Raw genomic sequence first — 19,864 nt, forward strand, 5'->3', positions numbered from 1 at the left:
CATTTCAGGGAAAGAGATAAATCCTTCGACCCAAGGAATTCAGTTTTTATTATGGTTCTGTAGTTTATTTTTGGCATACATTCACAGGTGTGCCTATGGCTCTATTCTTAATCCCTTTCCTTTGGGATGGCTCCAAGAGTAGTACACATTTGTAACTGTAATTTAGCTTTTTAATTTTTTCTGTGCTGCACTGGAATTATGTTTTATCTTAAGTCCACACTGGATCCTCAGGATGGATCCAGTGAGGATTTTGAAAGAAGCATAATTCCTTTGACTTCTTTTAGAATTAATTTACCTATTAAATAAAAAGGAAAGGATTCATCTTTTATTTGAATTCCTCTGAGGCTAACAATTCAATATAAACTGATAAATGCTATGAGCATTATTCAGACAGCCACATTCAATTTGTGTGATAATAACAGCATAGCCACCTGAAGGACAGTACAACAAGGGCACAGGCATGTGACACCCTGTAGAAGAAAAGCATTACAGGTGGGTTTATTTATTTCTGGAAAACAAACAACTCCAGTAGGAATGTAGTGCCTTTTTGGCTCTTGTCCATTTGGTTTTTGGGATTAAGGTGGTTCTATTACCAGAACTACCATCACAACACCCTGGTATTTTGGGGCAGAAATTTGGGACATTAAGAAAACAACTATTTTAAATTTTATGTGTATAGCTGTTAGTGGAAGAAATAATAAATTGGCATCATTATTGCTCTCTAGGCTGTCCCTGATTTTGGACACACACTTATTTTTCCAGGGCTCTCATTTTAATCAGTAGTCCATCGTTACCTAATAGAAGCATCTACTGTATAGAGTTTTGGTTGCTGATGCTAGAATTTAAGACTTTGGAGTAGTTGAAAGACAACAGAGAAATTCATCTCATAATTTTTGTATTTTAAGCACATACGAGATTTATCAGGGCTGAAGAACAAATGCCCAATGGTGTAGTTCATTTATTCATATATGAATTCAACAAACGTTTGTAGCTGACCCCGAAAATACCAGTTACCCTGCTTGGCTTTGGTGATTCATTGTTTAGCAGAGTGCATATAGTTCCTGCCCTCCTGGGGTTTGTAATCTGTGTTCCTTGGAAATTTATGTTGAATAAGTAATTAGAAATGTGATGAGTGTTTTGACATGTAAAGTGCTTATGGACGCCCATAAAAGGGGCTCTTAATTTAGCCTGGTTGCAGGTGATTTTGAGCCGAGTTTAAAAGATGAAGTCTGAGGAGAATTTAATATGTCACAGTAGAAAGTAAAGTGTTTCACTTTACGCATTTATTCCCAAAGTTGGGAGTTTTGTCTCAATATTGGGTCATTATTAAGTTTGTATTTATACGTTATAAATATACATTATAAAAATATACATTTTGTAACTAGTACAGAGTTTTTAGACAGAGTCTGGCTCTGTTGCCCAGGGTGAAGTGCAGTGGCATGATCTCGACTCACTGCAGCCTGTGCCTTCCAGGTTCAAGCTATTCTTGTGCGTCCGCCTCCTGAGTAGCTGGGATTATAGGCGCACACCACCACACCCAGCTAATTTCTGTATTTTTAGCAGAGATGTGGTTTCACCATGTTGGCTAGGCTGGTCTCGAATTCCTGACCTCAAGTGATCCACCTGCCTTGGCCTCCCAAAGTCTTGGGATTACAGGCGTGAGCCACTGCACTGGCCCACGCTTGTTTTATTTTTGAGTTGGGTTCTAGCTTTGTCACCTAGGCTGGAGTACAATGGCGTGACCATAGCTCACTGTAACTTTGAACTCCTGAGCTCAGGCGGTTCTCCCACCTCAACCTCCTGAGTAGCTGGGACTACAGGTTTGCACTGCCACGCCTGGCTAAGTTTTTAGTTTTAATTTTTATGGAGAAGGAGTCTTACTGTGTTGCCTAGGCTGTTCTCAAACTTCTGACCTCAATGTGATCCTCCTTCCTTGGCCTCCCAAAGTGTTGGGATTACAGGCATGAGCCACTGCCAGCTTAGGCATTTTTATTTATTCTTTTGGCCAACAATCAGAGGGCTATGAGATTAATTTGTTAATTAAGAAATATACATTTACACCGAAACAGTAAACAAAATTGTTTCCTGTTAGGGATTTTAGTCATAATCGAAGTAATATTCCTGTGTATGCTTGAAAATATGAGCTGTAGAACCAGAACCAAGGAAAAGATGAAGAATGGATAGGCTAGTGAGAGCTACTTTAAGTTTTGTTTTAACATTTTGGAAAGCAAGGGTTTTGTGTCCGTTTTAACATTTTGGAAAGCAAGGGTTTTGTGTCCTGCAATAGATCTCAACTTGTTTTTCATTTACAATATACCTGTGAAATCTTACATATCATGTGCTGCATAATAGCATTTTGATTAAAGACAGACCGTGTGACTGTAGTCCCATAGGATTTGTATACTGTTTTTGCTGAATCTTTTATATGCTTAGATACACAAATACCATTGTGTTACAGTTATTTATAGTATTTGGTACAGTAACATGCTGTACTGGTTTGTATCCTAGGAGCAATAGACCATACCATATAGCCTAGTTGTGTAGTTGACTATGCCATCTAGGTTTGTGAAAACCATCCTATTAAGTTTGCACAATGAAATCACCGAACAAAGCATTTCTTAGAGTGTTGACTGTGTTTACATCAATAACTATAACTCAATTTGTCAGTAGTAATTCTCGTTAGGGAGTGGTGGGACTTAAAGGAGTGGGTCCTAATAGGACTTAGAATTCCTTGGGAAAAAGGTATTTTAATATGTCTGAGAATAGTGATGGCCTTCATATTAGCAGTTGTCACTAACAGGTGATATTGTTCCTTAAACTCTCATGATCTGAACTTTTAAAATATATTCTGTGTGCAACTTTCTCTTTTGCAGCTTCAAGGTTACTGACTTTCTATGATGTTTGGTGGCTATGAGACTATAGAAGCATACGAAGATGATCTTTATCGAGATGAGTCATCTAGTGAACTGAGTGTTGATAGTGAGGTGGAATTTCAACTCTATAGCAAAATTCATTATGCCCAGGATCTTGATGATGTCATCAGGGAGGAAGAACATGAAAAAAAGAACTCTGGGAATTCGGAATCTTCGAGTAGTAAACCAAATCAGAAGAAACTAATCGTCCTTTCAGATAATGAGGTCATCCAACTGTCAGATGAGTCAGAGGTCATCACTTTGTCTGATGAAGACAGTATTTATAGATATAAAGGAAGGAATGTTAGAGTTCAAGCACAAGAAAATGCCTTTGGTCCTTCTGCTTCCCTTCAGTCTAATGAGCTGGTTGATAAGAAATGCAAGAGTGATATTGAGAAGCCTAAACATGAAGAGAGATCAGATGTAATCCGAGAGGTCATGATTATAGAGGTCAGTTCAAGTGAAGAGGAAGAAAGCACCATTTCAGAAGGCGATAATGTGGAAAGCTGGATGCTACTGGGATGTGAAGTAGATGATAAAGATGATGATATCCTCCTCAACCTTGTGGGATGTGAAAACTCTGTTACTGAAGGTTAGTATCATATTGGCCATTTTGAAAGTAGTATCATCTTTCATAAGGAGGACCGCTTTTCCTAGAGAAAAGACCGATAGGGTCTGCTCCATTTAATTCCTCACTTTTTGGTCTTGTCTTTTGGCTTGTTTCTCATGTGACTCTCTTACCAGTGGCTACTCTAATGGTGGTCTGTCTGAATATCAGAAAGAGTATGTCAGAATACCAAAGACACTCTGCTTCTGGTGTAAGCAGATTCATAGCTGCTTCTTCCTGTTTGGCTAGAGCCAGTTCTGGACCTGAAATCTTACCTTCCCCCCCTCTGCTTGGTACCACAGGTGAGTACTCCATCCACCTCTGACATTAGCCCCGTGCACTCATTCAGCCAACTCTGTTGGGACTGTCTCTTCATATGGGATTTGCTTACCCAGGAGTTAGATGGCAAGCATAGGGAATGTCTGGCATACAGAATATATGGAATTAGTGTTAGGATTAGGATTTTAGGTACTCCACAGTCAGAAAGACAGGAAAATATGAAGATCTGAAGTCTAGGGCAGATTATAGGAGAGAATGCAAATTTTGAGAGCTACGTCATCAAGGATTAAAATTTTGGTGTTAGTTTTGTCTCTGTGACTTGTAGTCATCTAGTCTTAATGCTTGTGCCTTCAAGAAGTTCCTTCTTTTCATTTCCCTCCCTTTATGGCTAATGCTCAGTCTCTTGCACTAGTTTCCAAAGTAGTCTTTTATATCTACCCTGTACACTGTTGTTAAAACTGGTATTGAAATTTTACTCATAGTACTTTATTGCTGCCCCCAAATTTTTAATGGCTTCCCCAGAAATGATGACATTGAATGTAAATTGTGCTTGGAGCCCCTGGGATTGGCAAATGTCTTTTTAAGAAGCCAGATAGAAAATATTTTAGGATTCCAAGCCACATGATAATCTTAACTACTCAACTTGGCCCTTGTGGGAAAGCAGCCTTAAATAATACCTATAGAAATGGGGGTGGTTGTTCTCAATAATACCCTATATACAAAAACAGATGGCTGGCTCAGACTGTAGTTTGCAAACCCTGAGAACTTGACAGCAAAACGAAAAGAGAGAATAGTAGTTAGGACATAGGACAGAATCACAAAGTTTTTTCCATATAGGTGAGCTCTGATAATGTTTTTAGGTAGAAAGAAAGAAACTTGAGAAGAAGGAGAGACTAAACCTGTTTGATGGATTGGGTTGGGGGCCAGGTTAGAGATAGGATCAGGTGTATGTGTTGTTGAATTATTCCTAAAAAGGAAGAGAGACTAGTAATTGCTAAATCATCAAATATTTATAAAGGTAGAAGAGAAAGAATAAATTCAGATGGATTGAGGTAGATGAGAGAACATATAAGGATGTGTTTGATTTTCTTGGGAAAATGAAAGCAAAAGTAAGAGAGGGTGGGGGATAATTGGAAGCTTAGAATGTGGAAAGGATGTTTAAGTGCTGTGGGGAATACTTTCAGGCAGTGGTTACCAGTATTTTGAAGATGGCAACCTGTTTAACTTCGAAACAATTTGTGGACCACCCATGGTTGTAGTTATGATTTTAGTATTCAATTGAGAAAATGCATATTAGAAAGAAGCTACTACTGTTAGATGACTTTGTATTTTATTAACCACAACATTGATATGTGAGAAATAGTGTTTATAATGCATTGCTCTAGGTACCCATTAAGGTAACGAATTCTACAGTTTCCCAGGAGGCTGAAGGCTGTTAAATTGGAAATCATTGCACTCTAGTGAATCAACAATAAGAGAATAAAGGATTGCTTAGAAGTAGTGTGCAGTCAAAATTAAAATATGAACTTGTAATGAACTCACTTTGAGGGATTCCATAACTTTATCCGGTAATACTTGTCAGCTTGGAGCAAGATGACAGAAACAAAATGATCTTGGGTTAGACGTAACACTATAGAAGGCCAAAATAAGCATTTAGTTTATTCTTTCTCTAAATTACCTTTTTCCTGAGATCATACCTAGTTTCATTAATCACTTCTGTATTTATGGTCATCAAATTGTCTCCTTAACCATTTTGTTGATTTCAGTTTCTCCGTGTACACCTACTGAGTATTTCCGTTTGGGTATCTTACTGTTTCACATTTAACATACTGAGAAGAAAGCTTGATAAGCTGAAGAAAAGTTTATTATCTTTCCTTTGAAACAATGCCCTGCTGCTTTCTGTTTGCACTAGAGAATCTACAGACATGCTGCAGTTGATGGCACAATGTGGGTAGGTTGGGAAAAACATGAATTAGGTGCTGGATTTGGAGAAGAAATCGAACTGTGCTATGTTTGGTAAATGATAGTGATGAGAAAGTAGAGAGAACCTCGGATTTGTGTTTTTGTTTTAGCCAAGTAGAATTAAATTCTGCATTTTTGAAAATTAATTCACTTGACTCTTACAAACTGTTACAAATACTGTCATATATATTCTCTATTTTATTTCCTTGATCTACTAATGCTGTAATCCTATTTCTTTCCAATTAATAAACAATGTATTTAGTACTGATGCCCATTTAAGAGTGTTGTTACTCTGTAATCACTACCCCTTTCATAAAAGTATCTGGGGGTAGATCAGTTCGTATAATCTTTAGAGAGAAGATTTTTTTCATTTCTGTTAAAGTGTAGATGGCCGGGTGCGGTGGCTCAAGCCTGTAATCCCAGCACTTTGGGAGGCCGAGACAGGCGGATCACGAGGTCAGGAGATCGAGACCGTCCTGGCTGACACGGTGAAACCCCGTCTCTACTAAAAATACAAAAAATTAGCCAGGTGAGGTGGCGGGCCCCTGTGGTCCCAGCTACTCGGGAGGCTGAGGCAGGAGAATGGCGTGAACCTGGGAGGCGGAGCTTGCAGTGAGCTGAGATCCGGCCACTGCACTCCAGCCTGGGCGACAGAGTGAGACTCGGTCTCAAAAAAAAAAAAAAAAAAAAAAGTGTAGAGAAAATCTCAAGTACTTTAGAAATGCCTGTTGTTAAACAGCATCCATAACTTTTTTGTGTTCTGTTTCCTTGACCTCACTCTGAAGAAAAAACCAAAGTATCTCCCAGAATTACGGCATAGACAACTGCAGTATGACATAAAAGAAAAGATTACAGGCTCCTTGAGGGTGGGTCTTTTCCATTCTCATAAACCTACTTATAATAATATTTAGAGTAATGTCTTGACACATATATTACCTGCTTTCTCATTTATTGCTAAATCATCAAACATTTATTGAACATCTCTATGTAGGGTATAAGTAATGCTGAAGTAGTACTGGTGACTTACAGTGGTAAAAGACTTAAGTTTTAGGCAGAGTGCGGTGGCTCAGGCCTGTAATCCCAACACAGAGGCTGAGGCGGGTGGATCACCTGAGGTCAGGAGTTCGAGACCAGCCTGGCCAACGTGGCGAAACCCCATCTCTACTAAAAATAAAAAAAATTAGCTGGGAGCGGTGGCAGGCGCCTGTAATCCCAGCTACTTGGGAGGCTAAGGCAGGAGAATTGCTTGAACCTGGGAGGTGGAAGTTGCAGTGAACTGAGATTGCACCATTGCACTCCAGCCTGGGCGATGGAGTGAGACTCTGTCTCAAATAAAAGACATAAGTTTTAGCCTTGAATGACATAGTGTTTCGCTAAAGAGACAGAATATAAGAAGCCAAGTAATTTACGGAATTCTCTTCTTACTTTTTTCTTTTTTAGCAGAGAGGTCTTGTAGTCTGGAACTCCTGGGCTCGTGTGGTCCTCCCACCTTAGCCTTCAGAGTAGCTGGGACTACAGGTGTGAACACAGCTTGGAAATCTCTTTTTATTTTTGAGATGGAGTGTCACTCTGTCACCCAGGCTGGAATGCAATGGCGCAATCTTTGCTCACTGCAAGCTCTGCCTCCTGGGTTCCCGCCATTCTCCTGCCTCAGCCTCCTAAGTAGCTGGGACTACAGGTGCCCGCCACCACTCCCAGCTAATTTTTTGTATTTTTTTTAGTAGAGACAGGGTTTCACCGTGTTAGCCAGGATGGTTTCCATCTCCTGACCTCATGATCAGGAGATGACGGCCTGTCTTGGCCTCCCAAAGTGTTGGGATTTCAAGGGTGAGCCACCACGCCCGGCCGGAAATCTCTTAACTATGGGAGTTAAGTCTCAAAATTCTGGTGATACAAGTGGTTGAAACTTAAAACTTTATTTAGAAAATAGGATTAGTGAATTTGAGATAGTTCATAAGTCTGTGAAAGACTATATAAATACATACATATTTTACATTTACTATTACTAAATTTGTAGTAAACTTGAGTACAGCACTATCTCTATTTGTGAAAACTTCAGACTCTCCCCTATTACTTTAATTTCAGTGAGACATTATTATATTAAAAAAATACAGGCTGGGCATGGTGGCTTAAGCCTGTAATCCCAGCCCTTTGGGAGGCTGAGGTGGGTGGATCACTTGAGGTCAGGAGTTCGAGACCAGCCTGGCCAACATGGTGAAACCCTGTCTGTACTAAAAATGCAAAATTAGCCAGGCATTGTGGCGAGTGCCTGTAATCCCAGCTACTTGGGAGGCTGAGGAAGGAGAATTGCTTCAACCTGGGAGGCGGAGGTTGCAGTGAGCTGAGATCATGCAACTGCACTCAAGCCTGGGCGACAAAGTGAGACTGTCTCAAAAGAAAAGAAAAATAATAATAATGGGCTTACACATTGGTTTTGCTCTACTGATAGATAATACACAACTCAGAGGCATGTATTTTTTTCCTTTCTATTCTTCCCCTAAATCTTCAACACTTTTCTGATTTTGTGATTTGAGCTTGTTGATTAGTTTCCTGAGGCTCCATTGAGACCATATATACGTGACATTTAACAGTCTAGCCTTCCGGCCGGGCGCGGTGGCTCAAGCCTGTAATCCCAGCACTTTGGGAGGCCGAGACGGGCGGATCACGAGGTCAGGAGATCGAGACCATCCTGGTCTACACGGTGAAACCCCGTCTCTACTAAAAAATACAAAAAACTAGCCGGGCGAGATGGCGGGCGCCTGTAGTCCCAGCTACTCGGGAGGCTGAGGCAGGAGAATGGCGTAAACCCGGGAGGCAGAGCTTGCAGTGAGCTGAGATCCGGCCACTGCACTCCAGCCCGGGCACACAGAGCGAGACTCCGTCTCAAAAAAAAAAAAAAAAAAAAAAGAAAGCAGTCTAGCCTTCCTCAGTAAATATAATATCATGATGGTGGTTTTGCCTGTAGTTAATTCATGTCAAAACTAGGCCTTTGCAGTGCCTATTATATATGACTTCAGCCCTCCTTCTCTACTGAGGGATGTGGGAGTTTATTTCTAAGGTCTGAGCCTCTTTTCCTTTACTCCTTTACTCTTTCCTAAGTCTTCTTTATAAAAACTGCATCTTGTATCGTTTGTTTTCCTTCTTAGTTCCCGCCCTTTACTTTTTTTTTTATTATCCCCAGCATGAGTGACTTGTAATTCTCATATATTAGAAAGGCAGATCTCCTGGTGGAAGAAAAGATGCACCCAAGGAAGTCAGCATATTTAGTAATTTGTGAGGGGGATCTCAAGTTTGGAAAGGATTGTTGTGTAAGACAACAAAATGATGACATATGGCAATAATGACAGAATAGCTACTCATTTTCCTGGTTAGGGAAGGGATATTACTAGTTCTAGGAGTAACTGCTAGCTCTTTCTTGTACATTTTTTATTGTGGAAATATAAAAATATACAAAAATGTTATAATTGACTTCAGTGTCTCATAAACTAGCTTCAACAGTTACCAATTTATGACTAATCTTTCCTGTCTATAACTGTGTGCCCCTGTGTTATTTTGAAGCTAATCAGACATCATTTCATTCATATGTGTGTGTGTGTATACATCATGTGTGCACATGTGTGTGCATGTATACACATTTGTTCCTCAGTGTCTGTGGGGGATTGGTTCTAGAACTTCTCATGGATGCCAAAATCTATGGATGCTCAAGTCCCTGATATAAAATTGTGGAATATTTACATATGACCTGTGTACATCCTCTTGTATACTTTAAGTCTGGGGTGATCTTTTGGCTTCTGTGGGCCACATTGGAAGAAGAATTGTCTTGGGCCACACATAAAAAACACTAATACTGACAGTAGCTGATGAGCTAAAAAAAAAAAAAAAAAAATTACCGGCTGGACACGATGGCTCACACCTGTAATCCCAGCCCTTTCGGAGGCCGAGATGGACGGATCACGAGGGTAGGAGTTCGAAACCAGCCTGACCAACATGGTGAAACCCTGTCTCTTCTAAAAATACAAAAATTAGCCCAGTGTGGTGGTGCACGCCTGTAATCCTAGCCTCGGAGGCTGAGGCAGGAGAATGGCGTGAACTTGGGAGGCGGAGGTTGCAGTGAGCTGAGATCATGCCACTGCACTCCAGCCTGGGCGACAGAGCGAGAGAGACTCTGTCTCAAAAAAAAATTAACAAAACAATTTCATATTTTAAGAAAGTTTACGAATTTGTGTTGGGCCACATTCAAAGCCTTCGTGGCTGTGAGTTGGACAAGCTTGCTTTAAGTCATCTCTGGATTACTTAACATACCCAATACAGTGTAAATACCATGTAAATAACTGTTATATTGTATTTAAGGGGTAATAATGAGAAGAAAAATGTACACGTTAAGTAGAGTTGCAATTTTTTTGGTCTGGAAAATTTTCTTTTTTGTTTTTTTTTTTGAGACACAGTCTTGCTCTGTCACCCATGGTGGATTGCAGTGGCACAGTCTCGGCTTACTGCAACCTCTGCCACCTGGGTTCAAGCAATTCTTCCACATCAGCTTCCTGAATAGCTGCTAATGCAGGTACCTGCTACCACGCTTGGCTAATTTTTGTATTTTTATTTTTTATTTTTTAAAACTTGTAAAATTTTAAAATCTTTATTTTTTTTATGAGATGGAGTCTCGCTGTGTCACCCAGCCTGGAGTGTGGTGGCGTTATCTTGGCTCACTGCAACCTCCGCCTCCCAGGTTCAAGTTATTCTCCCACTTCAGCCTCCCAAGTAGCTGGGATTACAGGCGTGCACCACCACGCCCAGCTAATTTTTGTATTTTTAGTAGAAATGGGGTTTCACCATGTTGGCCAGGCTGGTCTTGAACTCCTGACCTCAGGTGATCTGCCTGCCTCGACCTCCCAAAGTGCTGGAATTACAGGCGTGAGCCACTATGCCTGGCCAGTTTTTGTATTTTTAGTAGAGTTGGGGTTTCACCATGTTGGCTAGACTGGTCTTGAACTCCTGGCCTCAAGTGATCCACCGGCCTTGACCTCCCAAAGTGGTGGGATTACTGGTGTGAGCCGCCATACCCAATTGAAACGTTCTATCTGTCTGTCTGTCTGTCTATCTATTTATCTATCTATCTGTATTTAATCATATTATCATAGCTAAACAAATTCCTGGTAATTCTTTCATCATCACATACCCAGCCAGTGTTTAGATTTCCTACACTGGCTCCTGATTTTTTTTTCTTACAGATTATTTGAATTCAATCCAATCCAGGTACTATAATTGGTTGATAAACTTAAGTGTCCTTTAATGTATAGGTTCCCTTTAATCTCTTCCTTTTTTAAATTTCTTGTAATTTGCTGTAATACCTAGATTCTTAGTCTTCTAGAATTTCCAGTGGTCTGAATTTTGTAGTATGGCTTAACATGTTCTACTGTCCTCTGTCTTTCCTGTGAATTGGTAGTTAGATCTAGAAGCTTGATTAAATTCAGATTTTCTCTCTGTTGTGTCATCAGTATGATATACAGGTTCATTTGTTTCACTTTGCTTTTGACACGTTATTTTTTAGAATTATCTTTTAAAAGTTTAGTTTTCTTTTATAATCATGTAAAATGTTTATAAGTTTCCAGATTCAAATCAGTAAAACATGATAAATCTATTCAGAGAAGGCAAACCTTCTGTCCAGTCTCCATCCTGTTCCTGCCCTTCCCCTTATGAGTAATTATTAAGAGAAAATTGTTGGTTTGTCCTTACATGTATATATATTTGTACACTCTTGCCCTCTTTTTTTGTTTGTTTGTTTGTTTGTGTTTGTTTGTTTGTTTTTTGAGATGGAGTTTCGCTCTTGTTGCCCAGGCTGGAGTGCAATGGTGCAATCTCGGCTCACCACAACTTCCGCCTCCCAGGTTTGAGCGATTCTCCTGCCTCAGCCTCCCAAGTAGCTGGGATTACAGGCATGCGCCACCATGCCTGGCTAATTTTTGTATTTTTAGTAAAGACGGGGGTTTCCCCATGCTAGTCAGGCTGGTCTCAAACTCCCGACCTCAGGTGATCTGCCCACCTCAGCCTCCCAAAGTGCTAGGATTACAGGCATGAGCCACCACGCCCGGCCCTCTTTCTTAATAAATAGTGGCATACTATCTACTCTTTTCTCTAACCTTATTTTTTTCTCTTAGCCATATGTATATCCTGGGGATCAATCCATAGTACTGTGTAAAGATATTTAGTATTTCTTATTTCTAGGACTATGGACTATTTTTGTATCTTCCTCACTAATCTGAGCTGGGCACATTAGGCATGTAATAAATACTTTTTGAAATAAAATTAGTTAATGAGTAATGCACTTGTTACAGTCTTATAATATATTTTAAATGAATAATAGTCTAATTCCACTTTCAGAAGCATGCTTTGTTCTTATTCCTGGTTATAATTTTTTTTATCATTTGGTAATTTTGAAATATTTAGGTTTAGCAAAAAACCAATTGTCTCAGGTTTTAAAAAACGAATGCCTTCTGCAAAAGGAAGAATGTGGTATTTTTAAGAGTTGAAGAAGTCATATTAGTTCCTGGTTTATGACTGTTATGGTGTAGAATTTGTGTTAATGCAGAGCTCCTTCAGTATGTATAATTTGGCACACAGCCCCTTTTGTTTGTCAGCATTTGGCACATTGAGGATACCTAAAAATTGTAGGTAAATTTATTTACTTATTTATTTATTTATTTATTTATTTATTTATTTATTTTTTCCCTTAGGTAAATTTACTTGCATTCTGCCTTTGTGTATAGAGAAGAGCTCTTTACATAGTATTATTTAAAGTGAAATAATTGCTTGATTAAGGTAAATGGATTTTGAAATTGAAGTGAAATTATGGCCTCAACACTTATGGCAGAAAGTGTTTTAACTATTTTGTGTTAAATCCCTTTTTCTCCCAAAGCTATACACACAGAAGTTTTAGATATAATTTCAAAGGATGAAGAACTCATCTAGAGGCCATTGTTGAATTCCTGGCATTTATTAGGCACTCAACCAAGACTGGATATCTAATTAAAATTTGAATATAGTGGGCTACCTATTTGAATTTTAGGTTTTCTTATATATCATTTCATTTCATCTGGGTCTTTACATATGTGTTTTTTTGTTTGTTTTTGTTTTCCTGGGTGGATTAGTTTCTACCTTGCCTGTCTCATATATCTACTTATCTCTCAGTTCTCAGTTTAAAAGGTCACTTCTGAATGAGGTGTAATGGTCATAGGTTCTCAATTAATGGTTGTTATTGGGTCTGTGACAGCTGTGCAGCTGGGTAGCTTTGACTTTGGGTAACTTAATTTCTTTATTGGTAAAAAATACATTTTATTTTATTAAAGTCATAAAGAAAAATGAGATACTGGGTAGGCTTAATGTCATAGGAAAATATTTTGATAAAAGTCTTCATAGTTACACGATAGGTTCATGATCATTGTGGCAAACATGGGCTTATAGCGTCTACTTTTTTGTTGTTGGATTTTGTTTTTTTTTTTTTCCCCAGACAGGGTGTCTCTCTCCCACCCCACCCCTGCCCCACCCGCAATCTCTCTTTCTCTGTCTCGCTCTCGTCCAGGCAGGAGTATAGTATTGCAGTCATGGCTCACTGTAGCCTTGACCTCCCAGGCTGAGGTGATCCTCCTACCTCAACCTCCCAGGTAGCTGAGACTACAGATGTGGGCCATCATGCCCTGCTAATTTTTTGTATGGAGTTAGATGGAGTTTCACCATGTTGCCCATGTTCACCATGTTGCTCATGTTGCTGGTCTCGAACTCTGCTCAAGCGAGCTGCCCACCTCAGCCTCCCAAAGTGCTGGGATTTACAGGTATGAGCCACCGTCCCTGGCCCCACTTGATTTTTTTGTTTTGTGTTGTTTTGTTTTGTAGAGACAGTGTCTCACCATGTTGCCTACACTTGTCTTGAACTCCTGAGCTCAAGCTCCCACCTTGGCCTCCCAAAGTGTTGTGCTTACAGGCATGAGCCACCGAGCCTGGCCCCAAGTTGCTTTTGAACAACATGTGTCTAGTATGGTGCTATCCTTAAAGAAATTTAATTTGGTGACATTTTATGATCTGCTAGTTTCTGACATTAAACTTAATTCTGAAATCTTAAAATCTTTCCAAATATTACTTACTGGGTTCTTACAATGTACAAGCCACTGTACCATTAAGGTATTGGGATTCAAAAATTGCCGTGTACTTTTTGCCTTTAGAAATCCTAAAATGCATGACAGTATGGAAAGTTCACTGTAAAACCAGAGTTAAATGCATTTCTACAAATATGTGAGATGCTCCAGCAGAATACATAATTGTTGCAGGTGAATGTAGTAGATTTTTAAAAAAGATTAAAAAGTAGATAGGCACAGTACAAGACTGAATTGAAAAGGAATTTGAGTTTTGAAAAATGGTTAGGACTTGAAGTTCAGGTTAAATGCAGCTAAAAATAGAAGGTGAAGCCCTTAGTAGAAACTTAAGACTGACTGTATGTGCCATTCATGTTTATATGTGGCTGGATATGATAAAATGTTGTAATAGTATATCTTTTTAGAAGCCACCTCTGCCTAAACAAGAAAGAATTATTTATGTTCTGTGTATGTTCAGAATACTGTTGGAAGATTTCTTAGTCGTAATTTTATTTCATTGCTTTCTGCCTGTTTTTTGTGTACATATTTCCTTTTTTTCTTTTAAATATAATTGGACCAGAGGTTAGTCAAAGGACCTGACCAACTGTTTAAAGTGTATTTTGTGCAGGGCTCTTCAAAGTAGAGCAGGTCTTAAGATACAACTTTTGCTCCTCATAGTTATGTTCTTCCTTATAATCTTTTAACATAGGAAAGGATCATTATTTTGTTAGTTTGGAAACAATACATTAAACTTTGCCTTCAGTAACTTCTCAGATCATTAAGGTGGTGTTTTTTCCCCTTCTTTTGTATTCATTGTCTTAATTTCAATAGTTTCTTGAGACATTTTATACCCTAACAGGTCGTAAGAGTGTATTGCCATGTGACATACTTCTCATTAATGTATAGTTTAATTTCTGCCTTATGATTGAAAAATGGCCACATACTAGAATTCCAGTCACCGGGAGCATCAAGGAGCTCCCTCTCTGATGTTTTCAGCTTTTGTAAGCCTGTACTGCACAATTCCTAAAGCTGCTTTTGAACTGTGTCTTTAGTTGTAGCATGTTACCTTACGCTTAACTATTGTTAGGGCATTTTTAAATTTAATTTCTAATTAGCATAATGACTTGAGCTGTGTTATTCATTGTTCCATGGTGACGTTGTCATAGGGAGAGAAGAAATAAAAATGTTCAGTTTCAACTTTACTTGTGAATGGAGTGAAGTTTGAAGAAAGCTTTTTATGGCCATTGTTCAGCAGAATGAAAATCTCATTAGAAACCCCAGAAATCCCATGCAGCCTTGGGTTGGATTATAATAACATTTTGGAATATTGATATTGTATGTCACTAATTTCTGTGATTTCACTGTACATCAGCAACATAGGGATGCAGTCTTCCAAAGTTAATTTATGACTTTTAATCTAAATTAATTTACAGTTTTCAACAATGTTAAGTACCCAGGGAGAGAATTAAATTTTACTTTAAAAAAATACATTTCTTTTAGTAACTGGTTTGATTTTCATGTAAGATATACTAAATTTGCTGGAAACTGCTTAAAAAGAAATACCATGATAGGTATTTATTGAACTAATGACTTAGTTTAGTTGCCATTGAAATGTTACTCACCTTATCTACAGGTTTGTATTTTTTTTTTTTTTAGAATGGAGAAGCATAAAATTAGATGGGCAACATTTTCTTCCTTGTCAGAAGAGCTTGAATCCTGATGTCTTTTTAAGTGAAGAGTGTTTATATATAACTTTCTCGTAGCTTTTGTTATAAAAATAATCTATTGCATATAGTGATCACTTACCTAAGAAGATAAGTATGATTTATATACACAGTATATTTTTATGGTCAGAAAGTAAATTTGATGTGAGCTACATATGATTAGACAGTAAAACTTTTTTCCGAAGAAGTATAGAATGGAGAACATTTAATCATTATTTCCCCTTCTTAGAGTAGAGGCTATTCAGATAATTCATATTCTGTAAGTAGGAGATCCTGTATTTAAGACTTTACTAAATTTAATTTCAAAGTAATTTATTAATCTCTTATAAATGCTTCCTTGGTGGTTAAGACTTATTAATGAGGCAAAAGTATTGACTTAATGGAAGTTTTCAGCCTAACATTTTAAATCTCTTTGTTATTATTTCTTTGTTTTGTTATAAATTAAAGATATTGGCATGGTTAAGCTTTTGGCATTTTGAGTTACTTGCCAGATTTTTGTTGATTCTGCAAATAGTTAAGAAATAAATATTTTAATTGGGCATCCACCATGTATTATGTCACATTTTCTTTTTAAATCATATGCTTAAGAATACCTAAAGGAATAGATTTGACTTGCTTTTTAGTTTGAATCTTGATCTGACAGCATTGGTTCTGGATGGAGATGTAATTCTAGAGATAAAAATTATTTCTGTGGTATAGATCTGGATTCCAAATGTAATGTAATAATTATTTTAAAGTGGATTTTGTCTGCTAAATGTATAGCTTTTATTTCTGTAACAAATTCTTACCTTAGAATTCCAACTTTTGTCAGTTTTGAAAATTAGTTTATTGTGGACTTGAGAGCATCTGTTCTTAATCTCGTGTTTTGCAAACACATTTTAAGGGAAGACAGCATAAATCTTTGAAAATCATTTGTACTTCCCCTCCCTTGCTTTTGCTTAAATATATAATTATAACCGCCTCAGTGTGAAAGAATGGGTGTTAAGTAGCTTAAGAGGTATTTATTAAGGGAAAATATTTTTACTGGCAGTTCCCTTAAGTCATATTTGTTTTGTAACTAAAGAGTGCTTGCAACAGAAATATCTATGATAGGGAGGGAAAGCTCCAACTCTTGAAAACTTTTCAATACTTTTTCCATATTGGTAGTTAATGAGAATTTCTAAAGATAGGAAATAGACTGGTTATGACTGTTAATATGATATTGCTAATGTAATACAAATTACGCTTTAAAAAGCCAGGTGAGGAATTCAGGATATAGAAGAACATGACATACGTATACGTTTAACTAAAGAAAGGAGATTTTCTTTAAAGAGAAGATGTGCAACCACAATCAGTCCTGTAAGTTAGTCCTTAATCCTGTGCTAGCCAGTTTTTAGTATTAAATGGTCTGATTTAACATAAATGAACTTTCGTCAGTGGTTTTATTTAGAAATAGCATTACTTCCTACTTTTAAGGGAGGATTTTAATTGCTAATAAAAATTCGTTGTTCTAATAAGAATTTGAAAGACATCCTTACTCCCATATAATTATTTTGCTCTTCATTCAACACCTCAGCCCTTTTGGTTTGCTTAAAAAGTGATATAAATTTTGTGGGAGAATAAATATAACTTAAATATTGCTGTAAATGTGTTGTATAATCATATTTTGGTCTGGTAATATTGGTTCTTATGTGTATGAAATACTTCCTTAAAGGTTCAAAATACTCAATTTAAAAGTTTCTGGATAGGTGAGGGGTAGAGATCCATCAGGTACTTACTTGGTTGTGAAATATTTGTATTCTTTATACCATGACATTTTAAAGTTGTATTAATCCCTTTATTTTTCTGTTTGAGATGATTCAGTTTGGGAAGTTTTCTTTATTATCAGATTTAACAGAAGAAATGTAAGTGGTTGTACCACAGGTCATCTGATTTTCAAACCATGTTGGTTAAACTGACTTTGGTGTATAATTCTTTACCGGGTAGTCAGAGAAGTTCAAGTCGATTGTGATTGAACTCTGATTATGCCACCAGTTAGGTTAACATCAGCAGTGAAGGGCCTTCATTTTGTTAAATTTTTAAATTCCATTAAGATTATTTAAACATAGAAGGAGATAGGTTTGTGAAGCAAATTTCTAAAGCAGTATTAAGCAAAGATAATCTTCCTCTTCTTTTAGATATATCACATACATGTGTATTTTGATTAAAAGGAAAAAATTTAATCCTTATTGTATAATGCACACATTTCTTATTTTTAGAAATTGTTAAAACTAATAAAATTTGTTTGGAAATCTCAAAAGATCTTTAGTAGTATACCTGCAACCTCAGCAGTCCGTTTTTATCCATACAGATTTCTCTGCCTATTGTGGCCGTTTGCTCTAATTTAAATTTCCCATGGCTTTCGGTTGCAGACTTGGTTTTCTGCAAGAGTGCCCATGCTTACATGGTCATATATTCTTGGTGACTTTTCCACTTTTCCTTTTTGTTATTTTGTTGATTGCTAAAGGAAAGGGGGATTTTTTTTTTTATTTGTTTCTTTGTTTTGATCTTTCTTCCTTAGCCCATCTATTTGTGTGTTGTTTTGTTTTGCAGATTGGAAAGAATTATTGTGTGGTACTTAGATCCATGGGGACTAGCAGGGGAAAACTAATTTTGTTCTTGGTTTTGTTTTCTTAATAACAGAAGCAATTTAATTTTTGAGCCATTGAGAAGCTCAAAAGATATGTTAGCGTTATGCATGAAATTGATGGGAAATTATTAATCCTGAAAATTTCTATTCATGGTCACTTTACTGTTGGAATAAAAATGTTATTTTATAGTGTAGCCAAGTTAATACTAGAAATACTAATTAACAGTAAGTGGTACTGTTATAAATCTTTAATTTAAATATTATTGTATATTAAAAAGTTGTTTACAAGAAATCAATTGTAATTTGATAATGTGATTTCTCTTACATTCAATTTTGTAGTACACAATGTGTATATATTCAAATAAGCGTATGAACATGCATTTGATTGTGGACACATTTTTACTTTGACCAGATTTTAAGAGTTTGCTTTTTCTTGGCAAAACTTGCATATTTTCAAATGTGAGGAGTTTTGTTTTATGAAGTAGCTTTGTACTGCTGAATTTAAGTCCTTAAAGTGCTATGGCAATTTAGTTACTGTTAGAAGTCAAAAGTAGAGGTCTGTATTCCCAGCATCTCCCCAAAATATTTTTTCATTAATAGTCACAGGCTTTAAAATATCAAATTATTGTGATCAAAGCTACTTGTTTTACAGTTGGTTTTGTGAGGTTGGTATCATACAGTAACATTTAACTGAATTTTGTATTTGCTAAATTAACATAAAATAATAAAGAGATCCTTTTCACCATTTAAAAAATTCTAATAATTTCCTAATCTATCAGGAAAAATGATGTTATGGTATACTGTTAATAGACTAAAAAAACTTTGTAATGTTGATAAATAGGGAAAAGAGTAATTTTGATAATTTATAATTTTAGATTTTTTTCCTTTGATTGATTGTACCTCATGGTTGTGAGGTGTCTAAAATGCTCCTTTTGGAGATCTGTTAAGTACTTTGGGAACTGGGGTAAGGGCAAGCCTTCTTTCTGTGTCTGTTAATTACAGGTTTTTTCTTGTGGATGTAGTGCTTTTAAAATATGAAACCGATGTATAGAATTTGTAATTACCAAGAAATAAATAGCATCATTGAATTTTGTTTTCTTTATTTTTGCTATTATTTTCTACTGTGCTTCACGTTTTGATTTCTATCAAATGACTTCTCAAAAAGCAATTTCTTTTAAATCAGTGAGTTTCAAACTAAGAAAATGTATCCTGATAGTCTAATTAGCTGTTGTTTGTCCATGCCATTTAAAATAATCTTTTGAATTTCTAGTCTTTGATTATAGTTATAGAGGCTTCATGAGTTTGTACAACTATTCCCCCTTTTAAAGTGTTTTAAAAGGTGTATTGTAATTTTATAATTGATATTCATATGTAGTTATTGAGAAACATGAATCACCTAAAATATATTTCTAGTATTCAGCACATCAAATCAAGGTATAACTTGTGATATAAAAAGTGGTCCAACACAAGTATACAGCTTTAAAAATAACAAGGAATTAATTCTGTTAGCATGTTTTACTAGCAAATGTTCGTCGAAAATGTTATTAATTCTTAAAGCTCAGTGCCTGGGATTTATTGTGTGTGGCCTTACTAGGAGAACACTGTAGAGCCGAACTTGAAATTTATTAGGGAAAGAACAAACTGGTGAA

General features: G+C 36.9%; 1 protein-coding gene across 3 annotated transcripts in view; it reads left to right on the forward strand.

The window, feature by feature from the left end:
• Positions 1–19,864, forward strand: part of ZCCHC7 (zinc finger CCHC-type containing 7) — a 254,677-nt gene that overhangs the window by 2,571 nt on the left and 232,242 nt on the right. For all 3 annotated transcript variants that reach the window (XM_017853564.1, XM_017853566.1, XM_017853565.1), the window contains exon 2: positions 2,874–3,504. In XM_017853564.1, coding sequence (XP_017709053.1) covers positions 2,895–3,504 — 610 coding nt within the window. In that variant the 5' untranslated portion in view covers positions 2,874–2,894. The remainder of the gene's footprint in view (positions 1–2,873; positions 3,505–19,864) is intronic.

The sequence above is a fragment of the Rhinopithecus bieti genome, unplaced genomic scaffold, assembly GCF_001698545.2.
Source record: "Rhinopithecus bieti isolate Rb0 unplaced genomic scaffold, ASM169854v2 scaffold_36417, whole genome shotgun sequence".
NCBI classification, from domain to species: Eukaryota; Metazoa; Chordata; class Mammalia; order Primates; family Cercopithecidae; genus Rhinopithecus; species Rhinopithecus bieti.